Raw genomic sequence first — 20,068 nt, 5'->3', positions numbered from 1 at the left:
AATTCTTGTTTCATTGCCTTCTAGTGTGGTCTCCTGATAAACTTTATATTTTGGGTTCTTGGTGGGCATAAGACTAACATAATCCCATAGACTCCAACCAAACATTCTCATTGTTTGGAGGAAGAAAATAGAGATTCCAATTTTAAGTTGGATTATGGCAGAATATACATTTTTGTGTCTAGGTGATTTAAGTTAGAATTAACCCAGCTACTTATATGTGACAAAGATGCCAATAATTAACATTTTCACTCATTTCTCAGTTCAATTTGACATTCTGTAAGAGGCCTATCTGGTAGTTTTTGGCTTGACATTCTGTTTTCTGATACTAACTTAGGCTTATTAATCTAGACGCCTTATATGCTAGTATGGAAAACTCTTCAAGATAAATGTCTAAGTGAATGTGTGGGGAGGCAAACTGCAAAACAGTGTATATGATATCTTATTTGGGTATGGTATATATTTTTAAGAGTATGTATCTCTAAATACATTGTGTGTGTATGTGTGTGTGTGCTTTTAGGCTCATAGTAAGATAGAAAAAGATATAAAAGAAACTTAATGATCGTTACTTTGGATAATATAGCATTGGAATCTTTAAGGGATGGCAGAGGAGAATTTTTAGTTTATTTCCTTTGATGGTGTTTGAATTTTTTATCATATGAATGTTATTTCTATAATTTAAAGATAAACTGTCATTTTTTTGTTTTAAAAGATTAGAGGAAATTGTCCTAGACAGGCCGAATTCACTCATACTTTTGCCATAGTAATCCATTGTCAATCTTGTTTACTTGTTTTAACTAGACAATTCGACAAAGAAATATAAGAATTAGGACACTTTTCAGCTTTGGTGCTGTTACCATAGAGCACATTTAAGAGTTCCTTTGGTCAAGAGCCATGTTTTGATCAGCTTTGCGTCCTTGCTTTATGACTGTGCCTTGTACCTAAAAATGCCTCAATAAATGCTTTTTGAATAAATGGACAAATAATGGTAGTCAAATTTTAGGTGATTCGAGTGGAAAGAAATCATGGTTAAAGGTAATTGTATAACACCAAACATTTTGTTTGTTTCATATTTATATTTAACAAAGGCTTTGTGACGTCGGTAGCTGGTGAGCTCTGGAAGCCATACAGAGTACCTGTAAATGCTCTTGAATATGTGAACTGGAGAAGTATATACTGTACTCTTTTAGCCTATCTTATTATTTGTTAGTTAATAAATATTATTTAGTGGTGTGCTTGTTTTCTTTATTATTAATGCTGGGAAATTAAATCTGACCTGGAATAGTAGCAAACATATAGCACTTAGCTTGTGCTAGGCACTGTGGTAGTGCTTCACATATATTAACTAATTTAATATGCACAATAACCCTATTTTACAAATGAGGAAATTAGCTTGCAGTTTAGTAATAACCATATATACCTGCCGCGCCCCCCCCCCCCCCCAACTACCACCATAAATGTGTTTTCTCCAAGAACCTTGGTTCTGGTTCTACTGTTTACTACCTGTGAAAACTTCAGCCACTTGAACTGTTTAGAACACCTCCCCCTTCCCTTTTTTTGTAATAGTGGAGGTAGTACCTGCTTTGCCTTCTTATAGAGTTATTATAAACACCAAATAAAACAACATTTACAAATGTATTTGAGGACCTTAAAGCACTATCTAAAACAAGCACACCACTAAATATTTATTAACTAACAAATAAGTGAGACTAAAAGAGAATAAGTTATAAGATTTGACACATGACAATTATTAATAAGAAGATGCCATATTTTTATGGCGAATAGATACAAAGTGCAGAGGAGGGGTGTATTAAAATTAGACAGTTTTATGAGAGGCTACTGTATGTGTGATAACACATTAATAGGATATTAAACTGAAAGTTTCAACTAAGATTTTAAGTATCAGATTCCAAAGTAAGATATCAGATTGAGATACAGATTTCTGAAGACGGTAGAAGACTAACCGATGAAGAAGCTCTAAAGGGGTTAAGAGGATTGCAGTTGGAGAAGGATCGTGAAGAAATTTCTTCAGAGAGTGCTGTTGCCTTCACCATCATCTCTCGGGCACATTTCCACACAGAGATGCCCCCCACCAACACAAGGAAGGAAGGGCTGCCAGAGTGGTGGAAGCCTTGAAGTTGACCTCCAAGGTCCTGGAGGCACATGTCTAGAAGCATATGGAGAGGCATCTGACCAGTTCCTCAGAAGCTGTGGTTCTCCACCTGCTGTGGGAGAACAGAGGAATAGGAATTGCTAGTGTTTTGGAAAGCGATTACCTGCTTCTGGGAGAGAGTGGTCAGTAGGGGGTGACCACTCCTTGAGGTGTGCAGGAGTATACACTTGGGTACAGGATCGAGGTAATGAAGGAACTTTGCTGCAGCATGGGGCCAGCAGCACTCCTAGAGTTTCTTAGAGCCAGGAATGAGTGATGCCAAGTGTGAGAGAGGATTGGAATTCTCTTCTGTCCTGGCCAATAGTTACATTAATATGGGTTTTGCCTTATTTTTTTTTCTCCAGATGTACCCAAGGTCCTGTTTCTCCTATCATTATAGAAGATGCCTCACAACCTCTGTTCTCTACTTTCAAATTCATTATCTGTATAGCTTTCTCTTTCTTGATTACACAAACTACTGCCTGTAGTATCCTCAAAGTTTATTGCTCTTTTTCTTTTATCATTTGGTTTTTTAAATGGAATATGTATTGACTCATTATTTTAACTTTATTAAAATGTATATTCTAGCTACGTATTAATTACGAAATCTTGGTTACAATTTAAGTTTTTTAATGAAAGATTTTAAGTGCAGTTTTCTTCCTACATAATTTAGTAGGGTATTCATTTTATTTTCGGTTATTGTTTCTTAGAAAATATCTATGTTATTCCTGAGTCAGTACACATTACAAGAAACAAAAGTTTGCAATCTAAGTAATGTATATATCTCTTAACATTTTCTCCAGAAAAGAATATTAAAAAATGTTTTCATATTGATGACTTTGATTTAATTTCTTTATCTCTGATCTGCTTTGCACCTTTTTCCTATATTGGCATTTTATTAAAATATGTCAGCTTTTTCACTCTTCTTAATTTTTGAAAGGCGGAACTTTATATTTATCACTGTGTTAAATTGAGTTTTGCAAATTGATAGGTTTTATTCACCTATATAATAGAATCATGCATTTTCCTTTTAAGAAATATTGTAGTATTTTTAAGTGATATCTCCTCTTTGAACCTTTCCTTTATCCCAGTCTACTCTGTTACGTAGTTCCTTAAGGGCAGGAATCAGATCTTAATCATTTTGTAGAATTATGCTTCCGTAGCATTTACATAGCAACTTGGTCAAGTAGGCATTCAGTAAATGAGAGTTGAATTGCATTCTTTTAAGGTAAATATGTCAAAAACTTTGATATTTGTCTTATATTTTTACAGGCCAACATTTCCAATGATCACTGGCCATCCTTGGTTCAGGAAGCTACTACTGAGGCCTTGAAGCTTTGCTTTTGTCCACTAGCTGTCCTTTTACAAGCTTTGTTACAGTTCAACCGCAAAATGGGAGCAAGGTGTGAAGAATTTTTGTTCTTTTTTTTTTTTTGAAAGTGTTTCTTTACTTCTAATCCTTCTAGGAAGCAAAGAAAGATTTAGAATTAGTTTAACAAGTTTGTCATTACTCATATATCTATCTACTTTAGAAAGTCTGGTTCTAGTAACCTAATAAGGAATAAAATAAAGTCTTACATCTGTTTTTTAAAAATAACTTGGTATACAGATATAGAATATGAGATGTGGCATGACAGTATTTCAAGTGAAGGAGGCCTTGAAGCTTCTGCTCTTTAGTCTCAGGATGAGCCATTAGTGTAATGTGGATGCTAGAGTCAAACAAAACCAAAAAGACCCAAGTTCAAGTCTAGATTGACATAGTTCTTGCAAGGTAATAAGCTATGAAAAAAATAATAAATATTGAAAAGGCAGAGACATAAGTAAGGTAGGTTTTATATCTAGAAAAGCTTCTCAGATTAAAATATAAAAATTATAGCAATCTTTTTATTGGAGGGTGGGAATGGTGGGGCCAGAAATAAATTTAAAGAAAGTTACTTAAAGGTCACCTGGATGAGAAAACAGGCAAGAATATTTAAAAGACTAAGAACAGTATCCAGCTCCAGTGGATATCACACATAACACAAAGCAGCCGTAAGTAAAACTGCTTTAGAAGCATACATTACTTAACAGAATAGGGCGTATAGACACAAAACTTAGTATACATAAACATGTGGCAGAGATCACATCAACATCATAGAAGAGGAGTGAAGGGAGAGTTAAGACATATGGCTAATCAGCAATTTCAGCACACTTTGTTAATATTTTTTTATGTCCACTTTTTATATGACTGATTTTACCAAAAAATGTTTTAGGCTATAATTTAAATTTTCTAATGAACTTCTTTTGCTTATGCTCAGTGTGGGTTACTTAGAGGGCCTTAACGCCCTTTCCCCTGTAATCTCTGTTAACACTTCTCATAATTTTATCACCACCAAAATCAGCCCAAATAAGCATACTGTCTGAGAAAACAGTGTGCTCACTGTGTTGTTTCTATGTAAAAGCATCCTCAAGACAAGTTCTTTAGCTCCTGCTGCAAACCAGTGCTACTTGTAAGTTCAGCAGTTCTGATTTACCACTATTCACGTTGCTTCTACCAGCACAGAAGTCTTTGAAGTCATAGATGTTAGTAAATTAGGAAAGCAAAATTTACAACATAGCTGTAAATCAGTCTGTTATTATGTGGGTTCCCACATTGTGCACATCCTTGAAAACATATACTGAAAGCCTGGTACTATGCATTTAGGCTCTAGTGTGGATGTTGAGTATTTCTTCTTCCACTCTACACTGTGTATGTATAATTTATTGATTTATTTATTTTCTGCCTATTTTCAAAAAAGATTAGAAGTAGAGCTCTCAGAAGTGCTCATAAAATAGGGGCCTTTTCCTTACTCTATTTGGAATGAGCCTTAATGGGAATAGTAGCAGCAGTTTGCCTTGCAAGGCTGTGAATGTTAAATGTGACCACTAGACATACATGGCACATAATAAACACTTCAGAAATGTTAACAATCATTAACTTTATTTTTATAAGAGTAAAAATATTCATAATTAGCACCACATCTACAAAAGAATAAGATAATGTGTGTTAGAGACTAGTATATGAACTATTTTACATTAATTTATATGCTTTGCACTAAATGTGAATCTTTTTTCCAGAGAGACACGACGACTTTTGGAGCGACTAGTGTATCAGCCTGGCTATCCCAAATCTGTTGTGTCGACGGCACGTTGGTACCTGCTGAGGCACTTACATGCCAAAAATGATGGCGAGCTCATTGATGTAAGGCATCGATTTTATTCAGAATACTTCATTTTGGACCTTTGTTGGAAGAGGGGTGAGGGTTGCTGTTCTATGCATTGTAGGATTTTAGTAGCATGCCTAACCACTCTAACCACTGCATCCTGGTAGCACTGTCCTCCTCCCTCCACCCAACTTGTGACAACCAAGTTTGTCTTCTAGACATTGCCAAGTGATACCTGAGGTGAAATTGGCCATGGCTGAGAACTACTGATTTAACCTGTAGGAAACACATCCTCCTAATGTGCTATGTACAGAAGAGGAGATAGACAAAGGTGCTCGGTGCTGGTTGTGTGTGTCTTATGATCATTACTGTGGAGGCAAATAGGTAGACAGGATACATTTAGAAGTAGCAGAATTTAACAGGATCTTCATATTATCCTTAGAAAAGTTATTTTACTACATCTTGTTTTACCTATAAAATGCATATGACAATTTCAATTTCTACTCTACTTCTTATGGGATGGCTGTGGTATCTAAATATATAAATGTATATGCATATATCTGAAATTCTTTTTTAAAATGTAGACTATATAATACATACATGTCTTGGTTTAAGATTCTCTTAACATCAGCCAGCAATTTTTAAAACACAGTAAAAATTAATGAACCTTTTTTAGAATACCTGCAGCATTTGAAATACTGTTTGCCTTTTAGTGAAACATACAATATTAAAGAAATATTAATGAGAACAATGTTTGGAGAAAAGCATTATAATCAACATATTGCAAACCAACAAGGAAGAATTTGTATGAACCTTGGGAGACAGTTTACCATGGGTCTGTTGCATTTCTAAACATCCTGTGAGCAGAGGGCCTGACCGCCCTTTGTTCCAGACTATCTTTTCGAGTATGCGTGTGTAGTGACAGCCTTGGAAGACAGAGCAAGGGGTAGGCCTGTTTACTGCCCATTATAAAAGACTCAAGTCTCCTGGACTTAGAGTTCCCTTCTTGTAGTGTACCCCAGTATGTGTGTGGGAACCTGTGTGTGTCCATCCATGTCACCCTTCAGAGATCTGGAAGGCAAGGGGAACAGGGGAAATCTGTCGATGCTCGTGCTGTTTGCTGGACCATGAGTAATACCACGGCAGGCTCACTTGTTATCTTGCAAGTAGAGCAAAATCTCAGTCCTTTCACAGTGTTTGAAAATGAACAACCAAAAACTGTTTTAGGAGTTGAATGATCAACTGAAATTAAGTCTTCTAGTTTGTGGAATTGGTGCAAATCATAGAAAGTTTCTCAATAGAGCCTAGAACCTAGAGCCTTGATCCTAAGCTGTGGTTTTAACGGAGAACAATGTCATTTGGGCAGTTCTATGCATAAAATGGTCTTCAGGGGTTAAGAGTTTAGAGGTGACATTATTGTAAATAAAGCTGCCAAACATAACCTTTAATTTTATACAGTGCTGACAGTGGTAACAATCAAAATGTTGGCATCTATACGAATTGAGTATTTGAATAAATTGTGCTATCTCTGATGCTAGCTCTGGCTGAACAATTTGTTTCAGCAAAACTGACTGAAAGATTGCACATAGCCATGTTTTTTGTGTAGTTTGATATTCTCTGCTGCTCTTAGGCATATTTGGCTTCTATGAATCTAAATATAGATATTGTTAATGAACAAAATACTAATGTTCCGTTATGTGATTTCTCACAGGTGCTGGTAAACAATGCCAGAACTCATGGAGATACAAGAGCATTGGAACTGAATCAAAAATTGTCCTCACAATAACAATGCATTTTTTATATAAAGCAAGCAAAGAAAAAGCTGTTAAAAAGAGGGAAACAATGAATCAATACTTTTCCCTAAAGCAACATTTTTTTTAAACTATGTATTATTTATTGTTCTTTTAAATCTAAAAATGTTTAAGTTCTTAAACTAGGGCTGTAATTTTCCATGAACTCTGATGTAACTTTAATCTGAAAATAGCTTTGATTTTGAGAAGTCCGTTATGAGAAGAAAAACCATGATTTCCTTAGTTATTCAACAGTTATTGGTAAACTATTATTTTCTCCATTTTTGCATGGTGCACAACAGAAATATTTTGTGTGATCCCTTACAATAAAGCCTTAATAGTTGTTTTCTAAATAATATGCAAAAGCAAGTTAGCACAATGCAGAATTCCTTTTATGAATTTTTAGAGTTCAGCAGACCAGCTTACTAGAAAATCCAAACAACCTTATGACCTGTTTTACTAGTGGCTCATCTCAGATTCTTTTGAAAAAATGTTATAAGTGTTGGTGAGTCTTAGATTGCTAATGGATATGTTTATATAATTCAAGACACTCAGGTGTATGACTGCATTTTAAAAAATGAATGGAAAATTTTGGAATGTAATGCTGACAATATTGATCATGTAATTCCTTCAATTATGATGAAAATACTTGAATTTTCTGAAATAAAAAATAGTGTCTTATTTTCTTTATAGTATCAATATCAGATATAATTTTTAAATTTCAAATTTTAAAACTTGAGAGCACACTTACTTATTTTATTTCAGCTTTTCAAAAAGCCATTTATATATTTGAAGAAACTGTATGTCACTTACTTTGGATTAGTGTTTTAAAAAATGTTTTTAGACATTTACATATTTATTGTACAAAATTGTGTGGTTGTATTTTATGTATGTAGTTTTTCCAAGCCAGCAGCTTTACAATGTTACTTTGTGAGATAATATAGATGGATAATATCCTGTAATTAAATTTTGCTTCAGAGGTTAGTCTGTTGAACTACCTATAATTTGATGAATTCCTAACTTTGGCTGAGTATTTCATCATTCAGACTTGTGCAGTCAGAATATTTAAGGATGGGGCCTAGGTCTCTGCATTATAAGGTCATGCCTAAGAGATTCTTATTTTCATTCAAGTTTGTGTATCACTAGATTAATCCAATAGTGAATCTCCCCTTTATTTCTTCCTTTAACAAGATCAAGCAACTTGCCATTCTCTCCCCATTTCTCTCTTATCCTCACATGTGTGAAACCGACTCAGTGCTTTCAACAGCTGGCCCGTAGACGTAGCCAGAGTTGGGCTGCAAGACCGCCAGTGCAGCCCCAGGCCAGTGCCCCCTGCCCCCTCAGCAAAGCAGTCAGCCTCCACCTCCAGAGTGGGCTGTTCCTGTCTGCCTACGTGCTTAGGATTCACTTCTAGGTCTCCATCTGCTTTCTGGGACGTCACTTCACAAGGTCACTTTTACCAACCATGTGGACATGGTTAGCCTTAGCTCCAGCCTAAACTCAAAGAGTAACCTTTTACCTCTGTTTCCTAGTTCTGGCCTCCAGGGGCCTCAGACCCAGGCTTTCTAGAAGGCAAGTAGAAAAAACCTTAGCAGTCCTATCTCAGGTAATTCTTTTTGTATTGATGTACACACATCCTCTTCTTGTTTGCTGCCCTCTTTTCAAATTGCTGTCCAGTTACTATGAGCATTAAATCACTCCTGACTGTATAATTTTTGTAGCTCTTACTTCATGCTAGACCTATGCTAAGTGTTTTGAACATTGTCATTTAATGCTAGTTAGCAAAGGAGAGTGGTGCTAACCAGTTTGCATAAAGCAAAGGAAATTCCCAGTGAATCAGGGTTATTAGATTCTAGGAACTTCAAAAGCAGTTGAAATTTCCCTTCAGAGTTTATACAGAAACTTAATTAGAGAAATTACATTAAATGTTATTTCCTGAAGTACCAATATTTAGCATTTATATTATTTCATTATTTTTGTTAGTTTTTCTTTGAGAATTGTAGTTCTTTTCCTGCTCATATTTATCTACTATTTGGCTGTTATTGATTAATTTGATGTTTATAGACTAGCTTGACATCTGATAATCATTTTCTGTGGTAGAAACACAGTTCAGGTTCTGAGTAAACTTTTGGAACACAGTCTGTTTGGGATCACTTTTCTTGAAGTGTCTCTTGCATTAATTTCTGGTTAGGATAAAATATGCTAAGTGAAGTAAGTCAGAAAAAGCTAAGAACCATATGATTTCCCTCATGTGGGATATAAAACTGAAACTTGTGGACACAAACAGCAGTATGGTAGTTGCCAGAGGGAAGGGGGTGGGGGTAAAGGGGGTCTTAATATATGGCAACGGGAGAAGATATGATTTTGGGTGGTGGGCATACACAGCAATATACAGGTCTTTTAACATAGAAACCCACACCTGAAACCTATATGGTCATATTAACCACTGTCACCCCAATAAATTTAATAAAGTATTAATCTCTAAATATTTCCAATTAAAAAAAATACAACCTTAGTTTAAAATGCTGTATTATTTCACTTTATAAAATGAATTGACAAACTTCGTTTAACTTGGTAGTCTACATAGAATAGCATTGCACAGAAATACTCAGGTTACTGTACATTAAGGGAATTAAAAGATGTACATTAAGGTATTAAAACAGTATGAAACATTAATTAGGAAAGCATTTACTTATAAATAATATATGGATATGAAATGATACATTATTTGGTTGTTCCATGGAAAGTTTGATGTCTGCTTTGGGGAATTTTATAGACACAAAAAAGGAAGCATCATTTATGTATCAGTCTGTGGCTTGCAGATCCATTTCAGTTTTTGCACATTAAAAAACATAGAAACTTTGTTTTGGCAGAGTAGACCCTTGTCTCTACGGGTCTTCCTTTCTCACACTTTAGTGGCTAATGCATAGAAAACGTCTCAGGCTCCCATGCTGCTTGGAGGTATAATAGCTGTTCACTATACACTGACCTTCACCTTGAAGGAGAGGTTTTTTTTGTTTATTTGTTTCTTACTTTAGAAAGATACAGTTGTGTGTATCAGATACAAGTACAATAATCTGTATTTTTAAAGACTTTTACAGATAAAGTAAAAATAATTTTTTTCTTATTTAGAATATATGCTACATTTTTGGTTTAGAAAATATAGTCACTTGCTCTATTGCCCTTAGAGACCACTCAGTTTCTAGCTGTCCCTGTGTCCCTATGCTATGTATTAATGGTGTTTTCCTTTCTTTGGCTGATAAGGAACATTTTGAGTAGCAGTATTTTATGTCTTTTAAAATTTTTTTTATTATTTATTTTTTAAATATATCTTTATTGATTTCAGAGAGAGGAAGGGAGAGGGAGAGAGAGAAACATCAGTGATGAGAGAGAGTCATTGATGAGCTGCCTCCTGCATGTCCCCTGCTGGGGATCGAGCTTTCAATCCAGGCATGTGCCCTGACCGGCAATCGAACTGAGATCTCCTGAATCATAGGTCAATGCTCAACCGCTGAGCCATGCCAGCCAGGCTTCTTTTTTTTTTTTTTAATGTTTTTATTGATTTCAGAGAGAGGAAGGGAGGAGAGAGAAACATTGCTGACTGAAAGAGTCATTGATTGGCTGCCTCCTGCATGCCCCCTACTGGGGACTGAGCCTGAAACCTGGGCATGCGCCCTGACCGGGCATCCAACCATGACCTCCTGGTTCATGGGTTGGTGCTCAACCACTGAGCCACACCGACCAGGCTTGAGTAGCAGTATTTTAAATTCTAAGGTACCTAAACAAATAGCCTATGCAACTAAATTTTTTTTATAAATGCTAAATTATTTTTAGACCACAAAATATTTTGAAGAAACTTAAGAATAATAAGCTGTTATGAAACATTTGATACTTGTTTTCTTATATTTTTAACTTAGAATTGAAAATACCTATTTGTTTTAGTGAAGGGAAATGATACCAGAAAAGGAATAATTAAAATTGGTGTATCCATTGGCAAAGGGATTGGATTCCATGTTATATCACTGGACTGTTGAAATAATTTGCTTGTTGATCTCTCCTCAGTTTGAATCAGTACAAAAGTTCCTTTGGGCTTTATGCTTCACCACATACTTTCCCTGTATATAATAACTATTATTAAACATGTTAAATTATATTAATTTTTCTGGACAGAAGATGGGTGATGAAAAAGAATGCTTATTTTGATATTTCTGCTTGTGGTAGGCAGAATAGTGGCCCCCAAAGTGTCCATGCCCTAATCCCATAACTTGTAAATACAAGCAAAAGGGGCTGTGTAGATGTGATTGAGGGTAGGGACCTTGAAAGGGGGAGAGTATCCTGAATTATCCTGGTAGATCCAATTTAATCACAATAGTCCTTAAAAGTGGAGAGAGAAGTGACAATTGAAGGTCAGAGAGATTCTATGTTGCTGGCTTTGAAGATGTAAGGGCAGCCTCTAACAACTAGAAAAGAGAGGAAACTTTCTCCTGTGGAGTTCCCAGAAAGGGATGCAGCCCTGCTGACACCTTGGTGACAGCCTGGTGAGACCCATGTAGCACTTCTGTAAGATAATACTTTTATGTTGTTTTTAAGCCACTAAGTTTGTGGTAATTTTGGCAGCCCTAGAAAATTAGTGCATAGCTCATTCCTTTGAATTTGAATTTCACCAGATCGCTGAAATTGGGAATCATCATTTAAACTGTTGCCAAAAAGGGGGTCATCAAATAAAGAGGGAGAGTTATTAAAATGGTTACTGTGAAAATATGTCAAAAGTAGTTGACTAAGAATATGTGGCTGGTTGTTTCTGTAACAGCCTCTGAACTATACTCAGTCAACATGCTACTTACAGCTCAGTATCACCAATACAGTTGATTAAGTATATCATTCTAATTCTTTTTAAAAGAAACTGCATTAAATTAAAACCTAAGTGGTATGTTTCAAATTTTCAATATTGAATGAGTATGTGACTGAGTCTTATCTCTTGGCCGTTGGTTTTAATGTGAATTTGTAAAGTGAAGTCCTTGAGTTAGAATTCTAACAGCTGTATTCTATTGTTCTAAGGTCACCAAAGTTTTCTAAGTCCTGAGTGAGCTGAATGAAGAAAATACTGCAATAAACTGCTTGGTGCAGAACCTATGAAGCAGCAACTCTGGTTTTCATTGAACAGGAGGCCCCCCTGTGCTTACAGACTTCCTTAGGGTAGGTCCTTTTCCAGTGAGACTTCTACTGTAGAAAGAATCAGTCCAGGAATGAAGACCCTGAGAAGGAAAGTAGACCTGCACTCATAGTATTTTAATGGGAGCCAGCATCTGTAAATGTCTGAATGTAGTTAATGTACCTGCTACATGTCAGATAGGTTATACTTCATTCAGAAAGATCACCCACAGAAAATAAAACATGCCCATTGATTATTTGACTCCCAGATGGTTTAAATAACTTGTTTCTAAGAACCCTGTGTTTTTAATGCCAGTTCCTCTCTGATCAAACAAAATATGGTCAGTGCTTAATCTCTATGGAGAAAAAAATCGACATAGTTTAGTATTAGGCAATCAGAAGTTTTCTTTGGAAAGCTAGTATAAACTGGTTTAAAAGCTCTCAATTGTTCTGATCAATTTAATAGATTAAAAAAAGGAAAACAGTGTAGAAATAGTCTGTATATAAAGACTGTTTGCTGGCTTCAGAAGTTTGGAAATTAGCCAAAAAAGAAGTCTCTCTGGGCACAGGAAAAAAGCCAGATGGAGCAGAAGGCTCTTCATGTGGAAAAAAGGAGATTAGAGAGAAAACACACAGCTGAGAAGGCGAATTCATATTGTCATAAAGAGCTTTAATAAGGTGGAAATAAATACATTTCTGACTTGCCTGAAGCTAGCACTATAGTGCCTCAAACAAGTACTATGTGTATGCTTGGAAGACTTTCTGTCTAAGGATGAGGCTTAGGATAAAGCATTTACTGATTAACCCACTAAACCCACATGTAATAGGTGAATACTTGTGAACACTGGTAAATATGCAGGCAACAGTTTTGATCACGTCAGGTAGGTTCTAAGAAAACTCAGGTAAGATGTAGGATCACAGAGCCTCTTGGTACAGTGCCGCTGGCTTCAGCAGAGGAGTCCTTTGTGCTTATGAGGTAGTAACCATTACCCACCAGTTTCCTGGTGCCACTATCCGAATTCTAGGAAGAGCCTTAGGAGGAAGGGAATCTCCTCCAAAGGACTAACTTTGCAAATTTATTTTTCCCCTCAGTTTTATTTGCAAATTTTAACCTATGAAACGATAAGGAATGCTCCACCTTTGTTAGATGTTGAGCTTGATAGAAGCTGAGGCCCGCAGTGAACTAATTGTTTTAATAAGTCCTTGATAACATCACAAGTGCTAGCCCTTGGTTTTCTCTCTGGCTTTTCTAACCCTCTTGCCATCAACTTTCTTTTGGCCCTCCCGTATCTTAGCTACCTAGCACTCTTTTGGTTTTGAAAGACCTTGCCCTCAGTTACTAACTAATCCCTGCCAAGGTATTCTCATAAAAGCTCATGGGTGTGTGTTTGAGGATTTGATGTTGGTGTTGTGAATACTTAAAAGCCTTTAAGTGCTAGGTGATGGAATTAGGCATAAAGACAGATCCTTGGTATAGGAGTTGTTTTGGGTTGCGGGGTCGGTTTATACAGCGCTGTTCACATGCCTCCATGCAGGCACCTCCCCCTTGAAGTCCGCCCCTGAATGTTTCCCTTATGAATGGAGTGCATTACTTCCAGAGAGGCATCTGGTAGTTGGATACTAATGGCTTTTACCTGGCAGTGATAGCTACTGGGGGTTTGCTTTGATGGCCAGGGTTCATGGAGGAAATGTGCTTCACGGGCACAGGCTTCAGCACCTTGCCCACCTCCAGTCAATGTCCATAATGTTGCATCAGCTGTTAGCCTCCCTCCTCAGAGACAATAGAAAGAAGTGCTTTCAAAGTAGAGGACTGTTTCCTCATTATAATTTTGTTCCAGGGGAAATCTATATTTTGCACTTCTTTCTGCTTTGCACCATTGCCAGAATTTTTGCAAGCCACGCTATTCTCATATATAGTAAAAGGACCTTTTTGAACTCTATTTTTAGACACTGATCTTAATCAGAGTTGAACAAAGAGTACCATGGAAGTTGTCTTTCCCATAAAACTCAAAAGCTTTATTATTATTAATCAGTAATATTTTTCAAATGCAGTAGCTACTATGTATCAGACACTTTATTAGATGCTGTGCATGTATTAGAGAAACAATATAGCAGAATGTTTAAGAGCAGTTCTCTGGATTGATAAATTCAAATCCTGGCTCCATATCCTATTAGCAAAATGAAACCTTATATAATTACCTAGTCTCTCTTTGCCTCACTAATAAACACTGAAGTATTAAATGAATTTATCCAGTCCTTAGAGAAGTTTCTGATACCTGTTAATAGCTCAATAAATGTTCTAATTCTTCCAATAATGTACAAAGTAGGTATTTTTGTCCCCCATTTTTTTAAATCCTTACCTGGGGATATGTTTTTTTATTGATTTTAGAGAGAGGGTGAAGGAGCGAGAGAGAGAGAGAGAGAGAGAGAGAGAGAGAGAGAGAGACATCAATGTGAGAGAGAAACATTGATTGGTCGCCTCCCATACGCACCCTGACCTGGGATAGAGCCCGAAACCTAGATCTGTGCCCTGACCGGGATTTGAACCTACAACCTTTTGGTGTACAGGATGATGCTCCAGCCAACTGAGCCCCCTGGCTAGGGCACTCCTTATTTTATGATGAGGAAACTAAGACTCTGAAGTTAAAGAATGTATCAAAGTCACAGACAGTGACTGGGTGGCACTGGTTTTAAACTCGTCTTTCGTACCTCAAGACCCCTCAAGACTTCTCAGCCCAGAGGCTTAGATTATTTTTCTGTTTTCTCACTCTGTTTATTGGGACTCTAAAAGAGGGCCTGGTTTGTGACATACTGCTGAGCACATCATTTTATACTCACATTTATCATGTAAACATCTTCTGAAAACGAAGGAGCAGAACTCTGCCAAGGATCGGGGTTATGGAAATTTAGTCCGTGGAGATAGGGAATTTCATGATTGTGATTTAAGGGAAAGATCTGAAATAACAGACTTTTACCACAAATGTGTGTGACTCCAATCTCCTGGGGAGGGAAATGCCAAGCTGGGTGGAGGCCAAAACAGCCTAATATTTGTCCTGGCTGCGGTCCAGCCTCTCCCCGGGAGGGCTTCTTTCCCCCTGCGGCCCAGGAGGAGAGGGAGCACACTTGTTTTAGGGCTCGGAAGGCACTCAGGAAGGTATTCACAGCCGCTGCCCGCCGAGGTGTGTGGTCCACCCAACTTTTCGAGTTTACAGTCAGAGTGGACAGGTGGTAGGTGTTAAAGCATTACCAGTAGAGCTCCAAGGTGATTGTTGGCATCGTCAGGTAGAGACTCCCGTGGAAGCCCGCGACCCTCAAACAGTGATGCTCCCTCTCTTACTTTACTGCTGCCGGCACATCCCACCTCGGGACTTTGAGGTTCCTCTTTGGCCTGTACCTTCAGCGTTTAGTATCCTTGGAGTTCTTTCTGAGTCTGTTTCTCACCGAAGTCTTCGTGTCCCCCTTCCTCCGCCCAACCCCAGACAACCCTTTCACGTCCGTAATTCAACAACCAGTTCTATGCTAAATCCTCAGTTCAGATCTCTCTCTCAGTCTCCAGGTCTTGCTCTCACTCACCACTGGACATCTCCACTTAGACATCCCACGGACACTTCAACATCAGTTAGTTTAAAACTGAGCGCTCTCTCTTCCTCCAGCACCATCTCCCTCCCTTCCCACCCGGATTTGCTTCCCCCAGAGTCTGTAATCTATTCTTCACATCACCAGAGGGGTCTCTCTAAAGTGCCAATCTGATGTCATTCTATTTAAAATCCTAAAGTCTAGGCTGGGCCTGAAGATAAAGCCCAAGTTCTTCAACATGAGTTATAAGGCCTGTTGTGATAGACACCCCACTTCCCCTAACTTCTGCAGCCTTCTCACTGTTTACCTCCCGCATTCTTCCCCCCTCACCTTCACCACACACACTTTATGTTCTGACACTTATTCCTGGCACATGTTCCGTTTTCTTGGTCTCCAGGCCTTTGCTCAGGCTGCTCCTTGTGAGCCCCCACATCCACCTACGTAGCCCCTCTCCCTTGGCTAATGTCTACGTATACTTAGAGGTTTCAATTTAGACACCCTTTCTTCTGGAAGACCCCTCTACCTGATTCCCAATGTTTATGCTAAATGCCGCTCCCAGGTGTTCCCATTTCACCCTTTACTTGCCCATGTATTTGCAAGTTTAATTGTTGGTCTTTTCCATTAGACTGACAATAATAAGTTCTCCAAGGGCAGGACCCATGTTTTGTTTGTTCAATATTGTATCTCGAGTGCCTCGCCCATGAATGAATGGAGCCTGCATAGCAGTATCTCACAAAAGTTGGAGACTCTTCATAAGGTAAAAACATATGTATGTGTGTGTACATATATTATAGATCAAGTTTTCCTACTTGATGTTTTTGGATACTACTTGCTGCTATTATGGGTGACACCAATAGTAGCAGATGTTTGGTAAGTTTCTATAGGAGAGGGGAGAGCTGTTGGTGTCCAGGGCACTCTGTGGATGCAATTTCTTTGATGGCCTTGGACCTTATTGCTATCCTGGCTATCGGGTGGTGAGTACATCCACTTCCCAGTGGGCCTGAAAAGGCAGTTACCTGTGTAGTATAAGGTGATGGATTTCTTCATTGGGGAAGCAAAAATACTTTGAACATTATAATTTAGTAATGTGATTTTTCTCCCAAAAGCAGGTTTTGGTAAGAGGAAAGAAATGGCAGGAAATGCTGGGAGGTGGCAGGACCTGCTTAGATGGTGTTTGTGCCTAAAGTGAGGACTTATAAAATATCTGACATATTTTAACATTTGCCTTGAGTCTACAGGATGGATCTGGGTTACAGATTCTGTGATGCTAAAGCATCCTCCTATATTTGTGGAGAGAGGTCTGGTATTGCTCAAGAGATTAAGTTTTGTTGTTTGGTGTAGAATAAAGTGCCATGTATATTGAGTCTGTGTAGATTGCTCTTTTTATAGGTAAATAAAAATATAAAAAAGCATGCACGTAAAAAGATTCCTTAATTCGTTATTAATAAATTAATGAAAACCTCATAAAGATTATTTGCTTTATTGGATTTTTTTATACATTCATCTCCTTAAAAAGGTGGTAATAAATACAGAGACAGAGGAAGCATAAACATCTCAGAGGTACTTTCTTCTTTCCAGCTTTTACCAACAAACCACTCCATTGGCTGGTGAAAAATGAAGACTGGAAAGTTCTATACTTCCTGGAGTTCCACTATCTTACGTTGTAATTTCTTTAGGTCCTTTTGTACTTTATGTATCTCTAAATCCACCTTTGTTTTCTGTATTTGTTGGAGGGAGCTGAGAGAGTCATGAATTGATTTAAATCCTGGAAGAGGACATGAGTATACTTAATGCATTGGAATTTTTGGTTTTTACAGAAGTTGTTAATCAGCAGTCCTGCCACAATTGACCATCTTTTTATTCACAGCACATTACATTTCACTAAGATCAGTCTAAAAATGTGTAACCATTTCTTGTATGTCATGAAGCTGCGTTAGCAATAGTGTTTCAACTTATATCTGCCTCTTTGTGAAAATTTAATTCAATTCCTTTCTTTTCTTTCCCCCCAAATACACTGCATAATGAAATGCTGCTATATTTCAGGAGAGAAATTTAAAGTAATAGTTTCTTCTTTCTGTACACTTTGACAAGAGATTTGGATGATCTTTTTTTATTCTCGTTACCAAATTGAAGGTAAAGACCTTTGAAATCTCAGATGAGATTTTAAACTTTCTCTGACATCAACTTGTTTGAGGGACCTGAAGAGGGGCCACTGACTTCCTCTCCCCACTCCCCCAGCACTTTGTATCTCTTATTCAACTCTAATTACTAGTGACCACAACCTACCAGATCTCAAGCTTCTTAGTGTTCAGCCCATTTCTTGTTTACTGGAGCCTTTTACATACTCATTTCTCAACACATTTTTATTAAAGGCCTAAAGGAGCAAACCATTAATCCGGAGTCCCTGTTTGCTGAACTCCTACTTAATAAAACATAGAGACATGTAGATTGCAAATCCCTCTTCAGCTCATGCTGTGTTTGTACTACTGGAATGAATAAAATTAAACCTCTGGTAGATAAGTAGAAAGCCTGGCCCTAAAAGAAGGGTCAGTTAGGTTTGGGACATGACTCCTGGTCAGATAATTCATTATTTTGATTTGGCAGTGGGAGTTGGGGAGGAGAGGTGGTGAGGGTCAGATTTCTAGGTAGAGGAGTTTACTTATATGCCAGCAGCATCTGGCAGAATGAGACCATGATGATTTTCCAATACGCCTTCAAGGTATCTCTATACTGGATCAAAATGAGGTAGAACTGACTTGCATTCTTCTGAGATCTAGAGGACAGAAAATGAGTTGGGGCTTTCTCTAATAAAGGAAACGTTTGGATCCTGGTAATTCCCTCAGAATTGTGACTGGAGGCAGATGGCTGCTCCACAGCACCTATCCCATGTCCTTCTCTTTGACAAATTAGATGAGCCTTTCAAATTAATCCTCTTTGATGTTAGCTCAGCTTGACACTGCTGCCATTAGCCTCTTTAAGAAGAAAGACAGTCATTACACCGGACTCTATTGATTCATCTCTCTTTCTTACGTCTAAAGGTCAGGTCTCCAGTCTCACATCTGCCCGGGCTCATTACATGCAAGTTCAACGAGGGACATTTGATTTAGGCTCCTAGTTTTATGATATACCCACAAGCCATGTCTTGATGATCTCCAAGGACTTTCCAGGTCTCTGATCTTAGAAAATAATAATTTTTTAAAATCTCACATAGTGGCAGGCTTGTGGCGCTGCCAAGTGTGAATGAAGAAAGTAAACTTACTTACCTACCTTGCCGGGGTATGCTCACATTCTAAGGGATATTTAGGAAAGTCAGGTCAAATACAAAAGGATGTCACTAATGACAAGATTGGTTGCCTGACATTAGCTCAAAGTAGAAAGCTGAGAGATTGGATAGGAAAGGACTGATGTTCTTTACTTAATCAAAGGCACCTGCTCACCTGATTGATATTCATTCTGCATTTTCTCTAATTCAGCCCAGAAGTGCTTTTCCAGTTGGTTCATCTTTTTCCACAGTTTATTTTCTATATGCTTTACTTTGCTTAGTTCTGTATCCTGTTTGTGTGTGTTAATGAAATTCTCTAATTTGCTTGAAAGCTGCCGTATTTTCTCTTCCATTTTATTTTCAGACTTTTCCTATAAAAGATATCACATGGTAAAACTCTGCAGACAAGAAACTCTATGTGGATTTGTATTCCAGCTTAGAGAATGTTTTTAACAAATTCACTTTTCCATGTTAAAGATGAAAATTCAAACCAAGTTCCCTGTATCTAAAACTATGTTCACGAGCGTAAGAGTTCACCCCTTTGTGTGGCCTGGCTCATTTGCAGCCCCTGGAATTCTGTATGATACGGAAGAAAATGAAATACAGGGCATGGTCTTGCTGAAACAAACTCCTTGAGGATTTGGATTTCAGCCTCGTGTTTAGAGAAGGGTAACCAAGGACAGCATTTTAGATTCTGCTCCTTGAACATGCTCCAAGTGCTAGATGTCCTTATTCCCCTAGCTTCATGTCCCCATGTGGACAGACGACGGCTGGAAGAGTGACCCTCCGCCCGCCTGTCAGTTAGGATCCCCTCTGCCCTGCAGGGAATGAGGGAGCAAGAGGGCTGGAGGGCCTTGGCCCTTTCGGTTCTCCTGCCTCGAAGGTGGATTCCAGTCTCCCTCTTCCTATGGTGGGAGCTTCTGCCTGCAGGTGACCCTGTGGTCATGTAGAGCTGCCT

General features: G+C 37.9%; 2 protein-coding genes across 7 annotated transcripts in view; one reads left to right on the top strand and one right to left on the bottom strand.

Moving 5' to 3' along the window:
• SKIC3 (SKI3 subunit of superkiller complex) overlaps window positions 1-9,262 on the top strand; it is a 63,679-nt gene extending 54,417 nt beyond the window's left edge. For all 6 annotated transcript variants that reach the window (XM_016216168.2, XM_016216171.2, XM_016216169.2 and 3 more), the window contains 3 exons: window positions 3,422-3,552; window positions 5,246-5,369; window positions 7,043-9,262. In XM_016216168.2, the coding sequence (XP_016071654.2) occupies window positions 3,422-3,552; window positions 5,246-5,369; window positions 7,043-7,117 (330 nt within the window). In that variant the 3' untranslated portion in view covers window positions 7,118-9,262. The remainder of the gene's footprint in view (window positions 1-3,421; window positions 3,553-5,245; window positions 5,370-7,042) is intronic.
• An 8,217-nt stretch (window positions 9,263-17,479) lies between these two features.
• Window positions 17,480-20,068, bottom strand: part of FAM81B (family with sequence similarity 81 member B) — a 45,800-nt gene continuing 43,211 nt past the window's right edge. The window contains exons 9-10 of the mRNA XM_016216136.2: window positions 19,286-19,481; window positions 17,480-17,613 (exon numbers count right to left, since the gene is read on the bottom strand). Coding sequence (XP_016071622.2) covers window positions 17,480-17,613; window positions 19,286-19,481 — 330 coding nt within the window. The remainder of the gene's footprint in view (window positions 17,614-19,285; window positions 19,482-20,068) is intronic.

This window comes from Miniopterus natalensis, chromosome 3 (genome assembly GCF_054644295.1).
Source record: "Miniopterus natalensis isolate mMinNat1 chromosome 3, mMinNat1.hap1, whole genome shotgun sequence".
NCBI lineage: Eukaryota > Metazoa > Chordata > Mammalia > Chiroptera > Miniopteridae > Miniopterus > Miniopterus natalensis.
Note: the sequence above shows the minus strand (reverse complement) of the source record. Positions and strands in the feature narration are given on the sequence as shown.